Source organism: Lepidothrix coronata, unplaced genomic scaffold (assembly GCF_001604755.1).
Source record: "Lepidothrix coronata isolate B3197 unplaced genomic scaffold, Lepidothrix_coronata-1.0 Scaffold44, whole genome shotgun sequence".
In the NCBI taxonomy this organism is placed as follows: domain Eukaryota; kingdom Metazoa; phylum Chordata; class Aves; order Passeriformes; family Pipridae; genus Lepidothrix; species Lepidothrix coronata.
Genome location: NW_016690224.1, coordinates 1,395,219 through 1,412,989, shown reverse-complemented (window position 1 = coordinate 1,412,989; position 17,771 = coordinate 1,395,219). Strand labels below are relative to the sequence as shown.

Genomic DNA, 17,771 nt, shown 5'->3' with positions numbered 1-17,771 from the left:
GGAGGCCGTGACTGATCAGCCAGATGATGCCAACTGAAAGCAAGAGGGGTGCCCAGGAGATGAAGGAAGCAGTGCGAGGGTGTCCCTCGGGCCAGGAGCTCTCTGCCCCTCAGAATGGGCGGGAAAGAATCCCGGCAAGGCGGAGGGTCCTGGTCAGGCCACGTGTGGAGTCGTGTCCCTCTTGGCTCCAGGTCCGGAGCCCCTGAGGCGCTGAGGGGAGCAGCCCCTGAGGGGACCATCTCCCGAGGCTCTGAGGGGAGCAGCCCCTGAGGGGACCATCTCCCGAGGCTCTGAGGGGAGCAGCCCCTGAGGGGACCATCTCCCGAGGCTCTGAGGGGAGCAGCCCCTGAGGGGACCATCTCCCGAGGCTCTGAGGGGAGCAGCCCCTGAGGGGACCATCTCCCGAGGCTCTGAGGGGAGCAGCCCCTGAGGGGACCATCTCCCGAGGCTCTGAGGGGAGCAGCCCCCGCAGGCCCCTCAGAGCCTTCCTCGAAGCTCTTTCCCGCCCCGTGGCGGTGTCGCCACGGCGAGGCGGTGCCGGGGCGCGGTGCCGAGCTCCACCACGGGCAGCTCCGCGGGGTCGCCTCGGGTCGGCTCCCGGGGCGGTGCCGGGGGCGAGCCCGCCCGCCGGGGCTCGGTGGGCTCTGCCCCCGGTGGACGCGCGGGACGCCGGTCCCGGGGCGACAACCCCGCTGTTCCCCGGGGCTCCTCACCCCCCCTGTACCACCGGGCTCTCCCGCAGCGGCCCCGCGGCGGGGGCCGGGCGCGGGGCGGCCCCGGGGCGGAGCGCGGGCGGTGCCCGCAGCCCCGGAGCGGTGCGGCGGCGGCGGCGGGACCCATGGCCCTGCCGGCGGAGGCGGCCCGGCTGGACGGGGGCTGGCAGGAGGTGAGCGAGCCCCGCCGGCACCGGGACCTTGCCGTGCGCGTCCCTTCTCCTCCATCCCCTCCCGCTCCATCCCCAGCCCGCCGGCACCGGCAGCGCTGCCCGCTCCTATCCGGGATCCCCCGGGTCCCGGCCCGTGCTGCCCGCTCCTGTCCGGGATCCCCCGGTCAGGGTCACCGGGCCGTGCTGCTCCTCCCCGGCACCTCGCGGTCCCCGTCCCGGTCCGTGCTGCCCGCTCCTATTCGGGATCCCTCGGTCCCCAGTCCCCGCTCCGTGGCCGCCACCTGAGCTCCGTCCTGTCCTTTCCTCAGGTCTACTCGGCGCTCCAGTGGATCCAGTTCACCATGGCCATGCTCAGGTACGGCGGGCTGAACGGAGTTACTATCGCAAAGGCGATTTTCTCCAGAAAAAAAAAAAAAAGAGAGAGAGAGAACTCGCGTACCCGGCGAGGCAGACGCGCTCCTGTTCCAACTTGTGCTTTGTTTTCTCAGCGTTGTAGGTTCCAGCTCGATTATTGCCTACGCCGTCTTCCAAAACGCAGTGAGGTCCCCCGAGGTAAGAGCTGTGCCTCCCTCTCCCTCCCTCAGCCGAGGTGTTTTTCCTGTGCAGGTGGATCACCTTGGAGCAGCTGCAGGTCTCAGGGTTATGCGGTTAAACCTTGTTTAACAGCTGGGAGGCAAAGGGCTTGACAAGATTTTGGCTCTTTGTCTGTGATAGGAGTTGAAGGGGCTGACCTTGAACTGTACCTGTGCAAGGAGAAGCAGGTCCCTCAGCCCCGTGCTTTCTGCTGCTCCGGTTGTTCTTGGGAGCAAGGATTTGTTAATGTGCCCTCCTCGGTGGGACAAAACTCCTGGAGTGCTGCGGAGCTGTGCACAAAGCTGCTGAAGTGCAAATTGGAGATGTGTCTGTGGAAATTCTTTTACAGGTCTTTGGGTGTCTCTGAGGAGATTTCCAGGCAGGTGCACTGCTAAAACTGATACAACTCAAAGATGCAGCTGATACAACTCAAAGTTCAGACAAAAAGAGGCTGAAAAGCAGTTTGTTGTGTTGGACTCTGCAGTGGGGCTTTGGAAGGGTCACCCCTGCCATGAACATTCCTCATGCTGAAGCTGTGGGACTCAGGTGCACACATCCCTTGGGGTGGGACAGCCTGCACGTGTGCTGCAGGTGGGACAGGAATGCAGTGCCTGGCACATCCTAAGGGGATCCCATGCACAGGTTATGCAGGAACCCCCTGAGGCTGAGATATATCTGACATACCAAGCAGGTGTCTGGCACGTGCACAGTATCCACAGACATCTGTCTCGTCCTGCCAGGCTTGGGTATCCACACATAGTCCCTCTGTGTGTCCCAGACTTCCCAGAGGTAGTGAGCAGAGCTAATCCCTGTGAAGCTGGGGTTTGGATTTGCAGGCAACAGGTTACTGTAAGAGCAGAAGGACAGTGGAGCTGCCAGCAGCTGTATCTGTCCTTCTCTCATCTTCACTGTTCTTTGTACATCGTGGGTTTGATGTGCAGCCCAGAGAACAGGATTTCCAGGGAATGCAGGGAGTTATTCCTGCAGAAGGGATGCAGGCAAGCCGACAGCTGACACATCGCTGGATGAAGCAGAGTGGGGAGGAGAACACGAGTCCAAGTTTGTAGGGCAAATCTACCCCCATTACAACACACAGGAGTCTTTCCTCCTGGAAATGCTCTGCCCAGCACATCCAGAAGGAGCTTTGGAGATCTCCATGCCTTTGCAGGGAGAAATGGAGGCTGGGACTTCGCCTTAGTGCTGGGATGGAAAACCTGCCTGAGCTTGTGCTGCTAAAGGTGCACATCAGAGGCTCCTTCTATCACATCTGCACCAGGAGAGCTCCACATGTGGTTCTCTCCTGGGGTCCTCCACTCTGGAATGATGCAGAGCTGGGTTTGGCAGGTGTCCTGGTGTGACTCAGCAGCCTCTTCCCGTTACTTCCATGGCCAGAAGCCTGGTCACTCAGGAGCCCTTCTACTCTCTCTCAATCATATGATGTGGCTGTGGCTTGGGAGCTGCTCGTGAGCCACACATGGCTCCAGGTCACAGATGGGCCCTTCCTGCTCGAGGGAGTCCAGATGTTTCTGCTCAGATTATTGCTTCAAATCCGGGTGGGAGGGGTGGGTGCCAGCTGGAGGGACTGCCCTGCACAGCCTTCCAGGCTCCTCTGCTGGTGCCAGGGGAGATCTGCTGCTGGGGTTTCAGAAGCGACACAATCTTCAGTAACTTCCCCATTGCCTTGTCCTCATGTTTCTGGTCTGCAGTGGAAGTTTGTAAACAAAGGGGCTGGAAGAGATCCATATCAAAGCTTGCCACAAACATATTCCCTGAGTCATGAGGACCCACAGCAAAATGTTTAAAAATAAACAGCTCTTGAGCCTGGGAGGAGAATGATGTTAGAAACACTTCCCCTCCTGTCCCCAGAAATCAAATATTGCATTCTTGAAGCTTTTCTGTCTTTATGGGGTCAATAAAACTCTTCAGCCTGAGCTAAATCATTCAGAAGAAAGCTCAGATCAACGGGTTGAAGGAAGAAATGTCAGCTCACCATGTGCCTGGGTGATGGCCACAAAGCCACATCACCGTGCGTGCTCCAGCCTGGCATCTGGAGCTGCCAGGATGGAAATCATTACGTCTTTCCAGTCCCTTCCTCTATTTTATAAATACCATTTGGTATTTGCTTTCCCCTTTTGCAAGTCAGAACCAAACTGGCTTCGCTTGTCACTGTCACCTACTTCTTTATTCAGGTCTGGGCCAAAACTCCTCGACCAGCCAGTGGTTCCTCGCTCCAAGGGCACTTGTTGCTGGGGAAAGGGGTCACCTGTTCGATTGCAAAAGTTGCTTCTTTGCTTATTTTAGAGCTGTTTGGTTTAACCTGCCCTGCTCACAAACTGGGTGGTGTCCCCAGCCTGTCGTGCCAGGGCTTCAGTTGTGCACCAGCAATGAAAAGACTGGTTAAAAAAGGCATATAAATGAAATTATATAAATATTAACTCCAGATATTTGTGCCATTATGCCTCAAAGGTAAATCTGGCTCAATCAGATCTACCTTACATTTTATCAGTCTTACTAATCTCCTTCTCATTGCTCATGGGAACAAGCACAACCCAGCACGATGGGTGGCAAATGTTTACTTCCAGGACAATATTGAGGCAAATCCCATCAGAAACTCAATTCCATGAAAAAAAAAATATAAAAACCACAGCCCCTTGAAATGTTTCCATGCTGTCTTTAACATTATAATTTTCTGTAGGGAAAGAAAACCACCATCGTTTTCTCTCCAGGATGCTGAAAATGAGGTACCAAAGGCTACAATTAAAAATGTAGATAATCAGGCTCCTTTTCCAGAGTGTCTGCTCTCCCACTAACGACAAAAATGTTGGCCAGAATTTTGCACAAATGTTTTCCTGCAGTGTTTACAGTCCTGGCCAGTGCTTGCAAACTGGAAATGGGCTGGAAACTGCTGTTAAAGGAGACGTGACTCTGTTCCAGCAGACTAATGGCTCTCAGTGGAAGTTAATCTGGCGTGTGACATAGACCCAGCCTTAGTCACCAGCTGAAAGGACATGGAACACAGGGGGAAAATGCCTGTTTAAAGTTAGTTCGTATCTGAAGAAGGGTTTGTGTTTGCCAAAAGTTTAATTTCTCTCTGAGTTGATTTAAAACATAATATCTCTCCTCCCTGCCAGCCTCCCCCATTCTGCAGAATTGTGAAATTATGGATATTTGAGTTATTTCCTGTAAGTTTTGATGCTGCTCTTGGATCCCAGTGGCAGAAAGGGTGGTTAGAGCAGGGGATGTTCCTTGGAACAGCTCCTGAGAGCACGAATTTATGTGGATTTTGTCTGCAAGGAGAGTTCACCAGCAGAGCAGGGGGATAACACTGTTCAGATAACACCTGATAACCTGATGTATTGATGTCCATGCTTGGTTGATTAGTCTCAGCACAATTAATCTTTCTACTAGGAATTGGTAGAGTCATTTTAAAGGACTGAAAAGAAGGGTGATATTTAGGAGTAACAGCTGAATTATTTCCATCTGAGAACTTTTCTTTAAACTCCCTTGGCTGTGAAAGTAGAGAGACTTTTTTACTTGAAGCTTTCAAGGTTTGCTGCAGTTAAATTGACTCTCAGAAATCTTGTCACAGTGCTTCCCTGAGGGTAAAATCATCCCTCTACAAAGTAAGTGCTACTCATACCCCACTTATCCTTAATTAAGGCTTTTAAAATAAGTTTGCAGTGGGACACTGGCCTTCTACTGACACTCATTCCTGCAGAAAAGGCTTTGGAAGGCTGTGTTTAATGTCTGTATGTCTGATACAGGGTAAAGCTGCAGCTGTGGGTGGGTGTGGGAGTGTTGTGGTGCCTCTCACACCTGATGAGACTTTTCTCTTCCCCCAGGTGCGTCCACTTTTCTACCTGAGCCTCTCTGACCTGTTTTTGGGAATGTGCTGGCTGGCTGGGGCTCTGCTCTACAGCTCACCCACTTCTCAGCAGGACCTCATCTGCTACAACCTGCAAGCAACGGGACAGGTAAGTGTCCCTAATCCTACCCCTGTGGCATCACATTCCTGCTGGAACAGTAATTTGCCACAATTAACCCTTCTGGTGATCACTGTGGCTGTGGGGGCTGTTTATAGACAGGTTTTGGCAGAGGCTCCCTGTGTGAACTTGACTTATTGAAGTCTTGCCTTTGTGTGGAAAAGGGAGATAATGACATTTGGGTTCAGGATCCTCTGGTGTGGGAGAGGCCATGAGGAAGGCAAAGACATCATGGGATTTTGTGGTTGCTTGTGTAAAGTGAGTGGATGGGGCTTGATCTCTTTCCTGCTGGATCCCTGCCCAGAGGATCTCTGTGCCTCTCAAAGAGCAGATTTTCTTTTCCTCTTTGTGCTTCCTCCAGCCTGGGCAGGAGCAGACACATTCTGGGACGCACTTGAGCTCACATTTACAGCATTACTCATATAAACATCCCTGCTCTTGGTTGATCTTCCCAAGGGTGCTCAGGGGCTGCTCCGTCAGCACAGGCTCAGCCCCAGTGATTCAGCTGCTTTCCAGCTGATTCCCTGTGCTGGAGACTAATTGGAGCAGAGGGAGTGAACTCCATTTTCCTGACAGTTTGCTTTTGTCTCACAGGGTTCCCTTTTCATAATAAGGCTTTGGAAATCACTGCTCCAAAAAAAACTGTACAGGATCAGAACTCTGCCGAGCCTGGGCCAGGACGGCGGTTCACAAGTGATGATCCGTGGGATTAACAGTTTCCTTTTAAAGGATGTGGCTGGGAAGAGCAAGGGGCTTTGGGGAGCCTTGGTGTGTGTTGTGTGGGCTCGGGAATCTCCCTGGGAGAGTGGTGGGAACTAAATATCCTCACTGAGCAGCAGCATCAGAAGTCAGAGAGGATCTCCGGGTGCCTTGGAGAGGGCAGGGAAGTAGCTACAGGTGTGGAATGGAGTTGTTCCTGCTGTTGTGGGGATGGGGATGGGTTCCTGCAGCCTGGGGGTGTTTCAGCAGCTGTTTTTGTGGGTACAAGTGTGTTCCTGAGGCTGTTGAGAGCAGCTGTTCCACCCCAGGCTCATCTCTGCTCTCTCCAGCTCCGCTGTGGAGGCTCCACAATGTGTTCCTGTCGAGAGATGAAACAGTGGGATGTGGGTAACTTGGCCTCTTGGGAATAATGCAGAACAGCATCAAAGGTTTTCAAGATGATGGTACAGGGGAAAATGAGGAGAGCTTGGGAAAGGCTTTCCAGAGCTGAAAGGTGGAAGGAGCAGGTGGGACTGAAGGTGTTCCTGAGCTGTTTCCCTTGCCTGGGGACAGTCCTTGATGAAGTGTGATCTTTTTTATGGCCTGGAGACAACAGATTGCACTGCTGGAGGAAAAATAGGTTGGATATAGACAATATGGCATCATTTCTCAGCTCCCATGCACTTCTGGCTGTTTCTGCCCTCCCTTTTCCAGCCTCTGGCTGTGCTTCTCAGGGACACCAGCACAGGAGGGGGGCAAAGTGGGAGCTTTGTTTTCATGCTGGGTGAGCAGAACTGGCCTTAGGTTAGTCCTTACAGGAGAGGGGACAGTCAGGGTGCTGTGGTGGGGTGTGCAGGGCCACATCCTGACCCCAGCCAGTGTCACCAGGCCCCTCTTCCACGTGCCACTCCAGTCCCCCCTGGCACAAGGACTGCCCCGGTAGCAGAGCTGGGTTGTGCCTGGCAAGAGCTGTCACTGCTGTTTGCTCTGGGAGAAATGAAAACAAATGGAGCACTTGCCATGGCAACCTGTCCACAGTGGGCACGTGACTGAGCAGGGCACCCCACCCCACACCCCCCTCTGCCCTTGGGGGTGTTGGGAACACCTTGTGCGTAAGAAGGAGCCAGGGAGAGGTTCAACCAGCAGCTTCTGTGGAGCAGAACCCGGTGGAATGAGCAAATAAATGTCTCACAGAGTGTCTCATAAACACACGTGGCTTCTCTGCACACCAGCACCTAGAAAAAGTCAGATGTCAGAGGGTGAGGATGGGCAGGGGGGCTCAGCAGGGTGTTTGCAGCTGGCAGCCCTTGGAGAGACTCACACCAGGGTCCCTGGGATGTCCCAAGGCATTGCCTCAGGAGCAGGACAATCTTTTGCCTTATTCGGGGTGTTTGCCCTCAGTTTATCACCATGGGCTGGTGTTTGCAGTGGATGGAGCTCCCCAACATCCCTAAAGGAGGAGATTGCTTTGCTTCTTGGGTTTTCCCTGTTTCAGCCCCAGAGCTTTGATTGACATTAATGTAAATACTGCTCCCTTTGCTGTCTCTTGACGTTGTTCTCTCCTCCTCCCTGCCTTGCCTCTGTGTTACAATAATAAAGTGCAGAATAAAGATTGTGGTTATAATTGCACAATTCCCCCACATTCTTCCAGTTCAGTTCCAGTGGCCTAATAATGTCCTGGCAGGCTCTGCCCACGCTGGGGAGCACAATGGGAGCCACACAAGAGGGATAATGAGGGCCTCTGGTGTCTCTGCTTGATCTCCTCATGGGAAGTGCTGCAGGACTGTCCCCAGCCCCAAAGCTGGGGCTCAGGAAAGCAGAATTCCCTTCACTTTCTGCTGGCGCCTTCCCAAGGGGCATTTGGTTCCCTCCACCAAACCAGAAGGCAGTGCTGACATTTCTTGAGCCTGAAGTGCAAGACAGCAATATTTGTGGACTTGGTTTTGATGACCTTCCCTGGAAGTAATTGAAAAAGGGCAGCAAACACTCATTAAAGCTCGTTTAATGAGCTGGAAAGTCACTGCAATGTTCCTGTTGCAATGTCACAGCCCCTTGGACTCGGCCCCTTGAGCCAGCCAAGAGCATTTGCCACCTCAGTGAAGGAGGCTGAGTTTGTTCAGTGACTCCTTTCCCAGACGTGGATGATCCCAGGGTGGCAAACCTGTGCTCCTTATCTTTTTGGCAAAGAAAAGAAATTCCCTTGTCCAGCCCTTCCTCTTTACCTTTGCCACTGAAGTGTGTGTTTCCTGTAACAAGCAGCACATGTGTGGACATGGTCTGATCAGGCAGCTTGGAGCAAACATGGATTTGAAAATAAATGGGATAAAGATTTGGGAGGTTTTGCAGGAAAGTTTAGATATTTGGTCTCATCTCAGGCTGTGAAACTCTCAGTGGGAAACAGTGTGCTCTGTCTTTTCTCTCCACTTTTTCCCTGGGAGAGAAAAGAGATTTTTGAGATGTTAATTCAGGCAGATATTCTCTGCCCTCACTTTCCTCTTTAAATATCCCATTGTTTTGCGTTTCCGTGAATTCTCAGTGTGGGGAGCTCATTATGCAAAAGTCTAAATGTCACATCTGTGTTGTTTCCTAATGGACGTAGCACAGAGAGGATCCAAGTGCCTTTGGACCTGTTGTTGCCAAAATTTGGGCTAAAAAATGAGCCAAATCACAAAGATTTGATTTTCTAAGACAGCCCTGCTGTCATTAGTTCTCCTGTCCCCTGTCTGAGCCCCAAGTGAAGCTGCCTTTGTGAGGTTTAAAGTGGGAGCCTCTCCTCAACCTGGCTCTTCCCACCTGGATGTGAGCACAAGGGGTTGTGAAGGATCCTCACCTTTGGCAGATATTTCTTCCTGCCTCTGTTCCACAGGCTTTGGATCATCAGGGAGGAAATAAATGGGCTACAGAAACTGTTATTATAGGACTGAAATGTTTGCATTTCCCAGATATTCTACGTGGCCTCTTTCCTCTACACTGTCAACTACACGTGGCACCTGTACAGGGACCTAAAGGTGAAGTACAACCAGAACCTCTTCAGGGTGCTCCCCCAGGTGAGTAGGACGGATGTGGAACAACAGTTGGGTGCCCAGGTCTGACTGTGGGGCATGGTGGGATGTGGGGGCTGCACACAGAACAGTTTACTCACCAAAAGGACCTTGAAGGCCCTTCTGCCCCGTGGCTGTATGAATTGATGAGGTCAGCAGAGTTACTGCTGGGTCTGTGAGAGCCTCTCAGCACTGGGGGCTGGGGAAGCAGTTGGCAGACCAGGGGTTTGCAGCAGCTGAATGACTGGTTTGGTGCTGTCACCAGACTGGTGAGTGCCCTCTGCCAGGGCACAGCAGAGGGACAGGAGAGCAGGGGGTACCTGGACAGCCTGGAACTGAGAACTGACAATTTCTGTCCTCCTCAGGTGTCACTCAGTAAGGGTTTGAGATAGAAGGTGTGAAGGGAACTAGTGCTAACAGGACCTGCTGGCTCGTGGAGCAGGGGCCAGTCCTCACTTCATCATCCCTGGCCTTTCCAAAAGCCCTTTGGGGCACCAGTGTAATCGCTGGGAACTGAGGAACAAGGACACAGCACTCAGGAAAACACTCCCTCCACTGCAGGCTGAGCAAACACTTCACACACCTCATGACCAAAATCCTCCCTGCAGTTGTTTCCCACCTCACTCCTGGCTAAACAGGGAGGCACCGTGACTGCTGGGTGGCTCCCTGTGTATTCCTGCAAGGTGGAATATTCCTGATGCAGCTCATCCCATCAAACTGCCCCAGACAGCCTTTTCTTCCCCAGACATTTGCTTTGTATCCCAGATATTCCATCTGTCAGTTCAGGAGCACCAGGCTGGGCAGATCACTCTAAATTTAAAGGGTTTTTATCCATAGGGTTTGGATCCACTTACAGGACTGGATTCCTTCTTGCTGGGCTCCCACACGTGCCATAATTCCCCACCCTTCAGTGTCCCACGGTGCACTGATGCTGCTGGGTGGGTCCCACTGCCAAAGCACATTTTCTGGTGAGCAGATACCAGGACACTCCAAACTGCCTGAATTTCTTCACCAGAACATGAAGTTTCTGAGGAACAGGGCCAAGTGAAGTGAATAAACAGTACAAAAAATAAGCAAGTCCCACCAGAGGGCTCATCAAGTCTCTGCTCCTTGTCCAGGTCTAAGTTCCCTTCTCTGATCCTCCTCCTGAAGCAGAACAGGACAGTCAGTGAGGGTTGATTCCGTTCCAAATCAGCACAGGCTGAACTTGGCCATGTTGACTCAGTGCAAACTAGAACCAAACATTTGTCCTGGGGATTAATCAGCGTTTGAAGGACCCTCAGCTGCTGAAATGCTCCCTGGGAGCTGGTTCCTGTGGACCAGGGAGCTGTACAGGAATGATGATTTAACTAAACTTGTTGGATTTTGCAGGCTGTAGATTATGCAAGTTGTGTCGGCCGAATAGCAACGATCTCGTCGAGGTAAGATTTAGTTCTCCCTGGCAGGATGAAGTAGATTTGTAAAATTTAATTCTCCCTGGCAGGATGATGTGGTTTTGGTAAGGTTTAGTTCTCCTTCTCCCTGGCAGGATGATGTGTTGTTGGTAAGGTTTAGTTCTCCCTGGCAGGATGATGTGGTTTGGCAAACTGCAGCGTGCTGATCTCTGCTTCCTACTTGTTTTGAAGCAAGATTTACTAAAGCCCGTAAAGCTCATCATTAACAGCAGTGTGACCTCACAAACACAGAGTAAGAGGGTTTTTTTAACCAAGTTAATCATAACTTTATTAACTAGATGTGGTTTTCCAGAAGGTGCTCCCTTGACCAATGATTAGCCCTCACGAATGAAAGCACCGACGTTGGTAAAGCTGATAAAATACTTTTCCAGAGCAATGTCAACAAAAACAATTTTAATTCCTCTGTAGTGACAGGAGAAAAACCAAGTGGTGTTTGCTGGGGGTGGGATGGAGCAGTGCAATAACCAGTGACTGTTCTGTTGTCCTGTCTCCTCTCAGCCTCATCCCTTTCCTCCTCATGGTGCCGGTGTTTTGCCTGGGCAACAGCAGTAATTGCTACCAGAACTTCAGCCAGAAGCACGGGTGAGCCTCAGCCCCTCTGGCACAGCCCCAGGGCTGCTGGGGCAGGGCAGGAGCTCAGGCTGTCCCCTTTGTCCCACAGCTGTCTCCTGATGCACACGGAGGTCGCCGTGACCACCAACGAGCCGCAGACCCTGAGCGGCTCCGTCTGCCGCGCGATGCATTTCTACGGCATCGGGGTCTTCCTCATATCCTTCCTCATCAGCTTCGTGGCCATTCTGGTAAGAAACATGGGCCTTTGCATCTCTGCATCTTTGCTTGGATGGCACCAGAAGCCAGGCTGTCATATGGAATGGTTTGGGTTGGAAGGGACCTTAAATCTCATCCAGTCCCACCTCCTGCCATGGGCAGGGACACCTTCCACCAGACCAGGTTGCTCCAAGCCCTGTCCAACCTGGCCTTGGACACTTCCATCATTTCTACCACCTCTCTGGGCAACCTGTCCCAGGGTCTCACCACCCTTTCTCCTCAGCATCCCATCTAAACCTCCTCTCTTTCAATTTGAAGCCATTTCCCCTTGTCCTTCCACTACAAGCTCTTGTAAATACGGCAGAGGAATAACTGGAGCAGGGGCCAATGTGGTGCTGCTTCCCTTTTGGAAGGGGTGGTAGGGGAGGGAAAATAGCACTGTGCCACCACATAAATCCATCTAGAGTCCTGTGTTCTGTCAGCCCATCCCCAAAAGGACTTAGCAGGTAGAGAAGGCTCTGCTTGGCAGCAGAGTTCACCTACTGCATAGTCAGCAGGAGGTGATTAATGTTTGGACTCAATGATCTTGAAGGTCTTTCCTTTTTGATTTTATGATTCTAAGAGCCTAAATCAATTCAGAGTCTTCAGTTTAGAAAAGGTCACATGCAAAGACACATCTTTCCCAGGATTTCTCCCCCTATTGTGGGAAAAGGCTGGATGGACTAAGGTGGGACCTGTCCTGGGTGAACCCAGCAGCTCCCAGCCCAAAAAACATCGTCTGTCTGTTCCCTTTCAGGTGATCCTCAGCCAGGCCCGAGGTCTGTACAAGAGGTTTGTGAACTCCACAGGGTTCCTGGGGGACCAGCAGTGGGCCATGATTAAGATGGTGGAACAACGAGTGGTCTTTTACCCCGTCGTGTTCTTCTGCTGCTGGGCCCCAGGTGAGCAGAGAGCTGAGTTCCTCCCACAGTGCTCCCCTGTGGAACTCCAGAGAGGTGGGGTTAAAGCAACACCCTCTTGTCCTTCCCTTTTCACAGCTGTCCTCCTTGGAATGCTGAAGTTGACTGTTTCAACAACCAGCAAGATCTACATGGCCCTGCTGATCCTGCAGGTAAATCTCTCTCCCTGCCACCTCCTGGGCATTTCCTTCTCACCCTGAGCCTCCTAATCCTGAGTCTGGTCCCAGCTGGATGCAGCTGGACAAGGATCACTCCGCGTGAGCCTGAGTCTGGTTTGTGCTTTTGGTTGGCAAAGATCTCTGGTGGGTGATTTGTGTGAAAAGGTCTCAGTAACCAAAATCCGGCACCATGAGGACACGGTTTAGTGGTGAACATGGTGGTGGTGCTGGGGTGATGCTGGACTTGGTTGTCTTAAAGGCCTTTTCCAACCTCAGCAATTCTTTGATCATGGAAATTGTAGCAAATAAGAGTAGAAAGGATCCCCAGAAATCAGTTTGGTTTTTTTCTCCTCTGTGTTTTCCCTGTGTCCCTAAGTCTCCAAAAGTGATTCCTTCATAACACTTGTCCAGCTGCTTCTTGTGGCTGGGACAGAATTTAGAAATTGTGTTATATAATTATTTAAAATATCTTATATATAATATATTAAAATATATTTCTAGAATATACATTTCTATGGGTTTATATATAATTAGATATTTATTAACTATTTGTTTAAAGAATCGTGAGATTGCTCTATCACACATGGGGTGCAGGTGAATAATGCTGAATCCAGAATTCCATGCTGGAAGTGGGAGGTTTTCCAGGCTGGCAGGGAGCTCAGAGCACTGTGCAGTGCTGGATTCCAGGAGCCCTGATCCCCCCTGTGCTCTGTCCCAGGCTCTCACAGCAGCTTCCCAGGGGCTCCTGAACTGCCTGGTGTATGGATGGACCCAGCACGTGTTCCTGTCCCTCAAACGCGGCGCCCGCCGGGACGTGGACACCCAGACCCCCCTCCTGCGCTCCCAGAAGAAGTTCTACTCCAGCACAGCCCCCACCAGCCCCCCAGACACTGAGGGCTCCACATCCACGCTGCTCTGAAGTGTCCTGCCAGCACCTCCTCGTGTTTTAGGAATGTCATCCAGACCCGGGATGGGGCTGTCGGCTCTGAACTGTCCCAGCCGTGGGGAGGGAGGAGCCTGAGCAGGTCTGTCAGAGACACTCAGTGGAGATAGTTATTTATTTTACAGGTCACGTGGACTCTAAATGAATTCTTTCAACATGGTAAATCTCTAGTCCAGACTTTCTGCTTCTGGAAATATCTCTAGAAATGCAGCAGATGGTGTGTAACAGCTCAGAGGTCTCATCCAGCTCCAGCAGAGGATGTTTTACTTCTCCAAGTATTTGTTTTATTTCTTGAAGTATTTGCCATTGCAAAATAACAGTAAAGCAAAGTGAATATTTTTCATATCTCTGACTTTGAATTCACTATAACCATGAGAACATGCACCATACTAAGAGCCAACTGCAGGGAATGAAGAACTGCAAAGCAGGATAAAAACATCAGTGCTCACTTCCATGCCTGGAATTCTGCACGTTTCCCTTCTGTTCTTCGTGCCAACCCCTGCTCAGCCACAATACTCACAAAAATCAGCTTCTTCAACCCTGTGGAGCATCATGAACCAGGTGAGCAGGATTAAATCTGAATCTCTCTCTACATTTCCAGATGCTCAAGTGAATTATTTACTGAGGTCCATCCATGATACAGAAAATAAAAAAGATCTTTAGCTGGGTTGAAAACAGCTCCCTTAATTTACACTCTTTATTTTCTAACAGCTTCACTTTTTGGGTCTAACCCAAATTTTTCACATAGCAGGTTATCCAAGAAGAGGAAATACTCCAGTTTGTGTAATTAACTTACACAACTGTGTAAACTGTGTGTCAGTCACACAATGCCCCTGGTGTTTTCGTCAATGACTGATTTTCCCTTACACAGTGAGGTTGAGCAAAACAATTCACTTTTGCTGTTCCACAGGACAAAACCCAGGTCCAGCTACAACCCTGTTTGCATCCAGATCAGTTTTAATGAGTCCTCTGCAGCTGGAGGCCAGGTCTAGTGCCTGAGTCCAGCTTTCCACTGCTGCCACGGGAAGTCCCACACAGGGGAGTTTTAACTCTCAGCAGCTTTTGAGGTGTCTTCTTCCACCTGGGCCTTTAAATCCTCCTCAGGAGCCTGTTCTCTAGTCCCAAAGTTCAGACATAATGTCCCCTTGGGAGTCACAAGCAAATACAGGGAGGTTTTATATTCCAAAATCTTTCTGCCTGAGGTGAATTGTGTAATTTACCCCCTGAGCGCTGATGATACAGGACACTTCATCCGGGCTGTTTCCGAACTGGGGGACAAGTTTCCTTGGAATGCCTGTCTCATAGGCTGTGTAGCCCCAGGAGTTCCAGGGGGAGGATGGGACCCACTCCCTGGCACAGCCCCCTCCCCTCAGGGGCACGAGGAAGCAGCACATTAAACACGATTAAACACCCCCATCTCCTCCCTGAGAGGCTCCCTGGGCTGACCCCATCTGGGGACAGCGTGACAAGCCAGTGCAATTTGTTTAAAAGGGGATTAAGGCTTCAGAAGTGGGAAGTGATGGAAGATTATCTGGGAAACAATGCCAGGATTGCTCATGGAGCTTCAGCTGTGGCAGTGAGAGCCCTCAGGGGGTGCTGACAGACCCTCACAAGCTCAACACATCACTCGGTTTGAGGGGAGTCTTCTTCCTGGACAGGGAAGGGCATTCCTTGGGCCACACTTCCTCCTGGAAGTAGGGCAGAGTAGTTTTGTGCCACTTCTGGAGAGCACTCCCAGCTGGTTTGGCTGCCTTTAAGTGCTCCCAGGAAATTGTTCTCTCACTCCCTTTCCCAGTTTGGATGCTCCAACCCATCCGACCCACTATTAATTCCTCAAAGGCACCAAGCAGACTGATGTTACCTCTCACTGAGAAGAGGCTCTGGACACTCACAGCTGCCCCACCATCCCTTCTCAGAGCCACTTTTGCTCATGGAACAAGGGACAATGGGATAAGGGTCTGTCTGGCTCCTGTCAACAAATCAAACCATACTTGAGGATAACAAAACTATTTCCAGAGGCAGGAAGGGCACAAGTGCCACACTGAGGTCACTCTTCTGTGTCCAGAAAGGTGAGGGGAGCACTCCAAGCTCCTTGGAAAAGCCCAGGGCCAGCCTGAAGACAGGCCAGTCCACTTCTCATGGACCAGTGTCTCCCAGTCCTGCCACAGGTTCCATCAGGGCTCCCACTTCACTCACCTCCAGATCAGCCCCTACAGAGATCATCCTCCTACAGGAAGTGCTTCCCAGTTCCAATGTCACTGAAATGGCACTGACAGGGGAATGTCACTGAACACAGAAGGACTCATCCCTCCCTCCCTCACTGCCCAGTCATGGCTACAACAATCCTACAAACCTGGGGGCTGAACTGGGAGCACTGGGCAGGTGCTGCTGCCAGCTAATGGAAAGCTGGGCTTAAAAAAGGCAGTTTTGGATTATGTTGCCAGGCAAAGCACACAAATTCCTAGGGATTCATCCAGCCCAGCCTGTCAGTCATCCTTTCATCTCACAGTAAAGCCAAGTGATTATTCCCATTGGTGAGGGAGGTGGGATGGGGGCTGAGAGTGGCAGGAGAATAATGGGATCATTAAGGTTGGAAAAGCCATCTAAGACTGAGCCAACATTCCCTCAGCACTGTCACATTCCCCACAAACCCATGTCCCCAAGTGCTGCATCCACACACCTTCTGGGCACTTCCAGGGAGAAGTGGGGTGGCAGGAGAATAATCGAATCCTTAAAGGTTGGAAAGCCCTCTAGGACCATTGAGTCCAACCTTTAACCCACCACCACCATGTTCACCTCCAACCCGTGTCCCCAGGTGCCACATTCACACACCTTCTGGACACTTCCAGGGAAAAGCGGGCTGGCAGGAGAATCCCAGAGCTGTCCTTCCTCCCCTCCTGCCCTGCAACCAAACAAAAGCAGCCAGGAACTGTTGAGTTTAGTAAAATCATTTATATACACCGAGGGGGAATATTTACAATATAATACTGATCCCAAAGGAACTAACAGGGAACACTGAGGAGAGAAATGGGAACATCTCAACACACAGAAGTTAAACGTGGCATGTGGGGACAGACTGGGATTTCCAAAATGAAAACCAGGAGTAAGGACAGCAAAACTTTGACATGTTGCTATTTCCAACTCAAATCTTTTGCCCAGTCAGGTTCTTCTAATTTTTAATACAGATATAAAAGCATAAAATAATCAATCACAGGAGAAGTCAGATATACACCAAATTTTGAAAAGGTCAAATGATTTCAAAGATTTTTCTTCACTTAAATAAAATTCTAAAAAAAAAAAACAAACCAAAAACAAACAACCTACAAAGCTTTCCCACATTTTTAGTGTTTGTACAAAGTCTTCTTTGATCCCATACAACCCTTCCAGCTCCAGATATTTACAATATTCACAGTCTGCCATAAAGGATCAGTAGATTTATTACCAAATAAAACCTTACAGAATCAAGACAAGATGTCCTGCATTTGTGTCAACCGAAAAATAAAATAAAACACAGGAAGGAGAAAGTCAAATGCTACTTTAAAATATGAAAATGAATCCATTAAGGTGTATTTAACTTTGAAATTTAAAACTTAACTTTTTAAAGAGACAAAAAAAATCAATTTTCTCATAGAAATAAAACCATTTGACCTTGAAGTTTCAAATTGTGTTTTCTTAATCTGTCCCTCCTCCCTCTGCTTCAGATCAGGCCTTTCTTACTTATACCAGACAATAAAATTTAGAGTAAATCCATAAAAAGCAGTTCTTTGTGACAAAATTCCAGTGCTCACCCTGGGAGTAGCTCCAATCTGATTCATCTTCCTGCCAACTTCTGTCTCCCAAAAAACTGCCTGAGTATTTTCCTCCTTGGAGGGCAGAATCACAAAGTGCCTTTGGAGGGAAGTTTTTGCACTCCTGTTCAAACACAGGTGATTTCTTGTTTCTATCTCTATTTGCCACACTTAAAACTTTCAATTTCCCCCAAAAAACATGGATTTCAAGTTAAAAGTGAAACCATCTTACATTTCCAGACTTGTGTGGACGCTGACATGACCTAGAATGAGAGCAAGGACAGAAATGCACATCACAGGCCCTGCAAAGTTGCTGATACAACCAAGAAATGACAAATATTCTTGTTTCTTGCTAATTCTCTTCAGTTTTCATGGACAGGTCAGTGCACAAATATCCCATGTAGTGTCAGAGGTACAATTCTGGCTCACACAAACACTCCCTGCTCCCATCAAAGTGATGGTGGAATAGGGACTGTTCTTCCTCTGCAGTAAATCAGGCATTGGAAAATGAAATCAGGA

At 50.3% G+C, this 17,771-nt stretch overlaps 1 protein-coding gene across 1 annotated transcript; it reads left to right on the top strand.

The window, feature by feature from the left end:
• Positions 1 to 829: 829 nt before the first annotated feature.
• Positions 830 to 17,316, top strand: TMEM116 (transmembrane protein 116). The gene is made up of 11 exons (XM_017814113.1): positions 830 to 886; positions 1,195 to 1,241; positions 1,375 to 1,438; positions 5,302 to 5,433; positions 9,084 to 9,188; positions 10,554 to 10,603; positions 11,135 to 11,218; positions 11,298 to 11,436; positions 12,201 to 12,345; positions 12,442 to 12,515; positions 13,240 to 17,316. Exons 1-11 carry the CDS (start codon positions 839 to 841, stop codon positions 13,438 to 13,440), a joined length of 1,089 nt encoding a protein of 362 aa, XP_017669602.1. The 5' UTR covers positions 830 to 838; the 3' UTR covers positions 13,441 to 17,316.
• Positions 17,317 to 17,771: the final 455 nt, after the last annotated feature.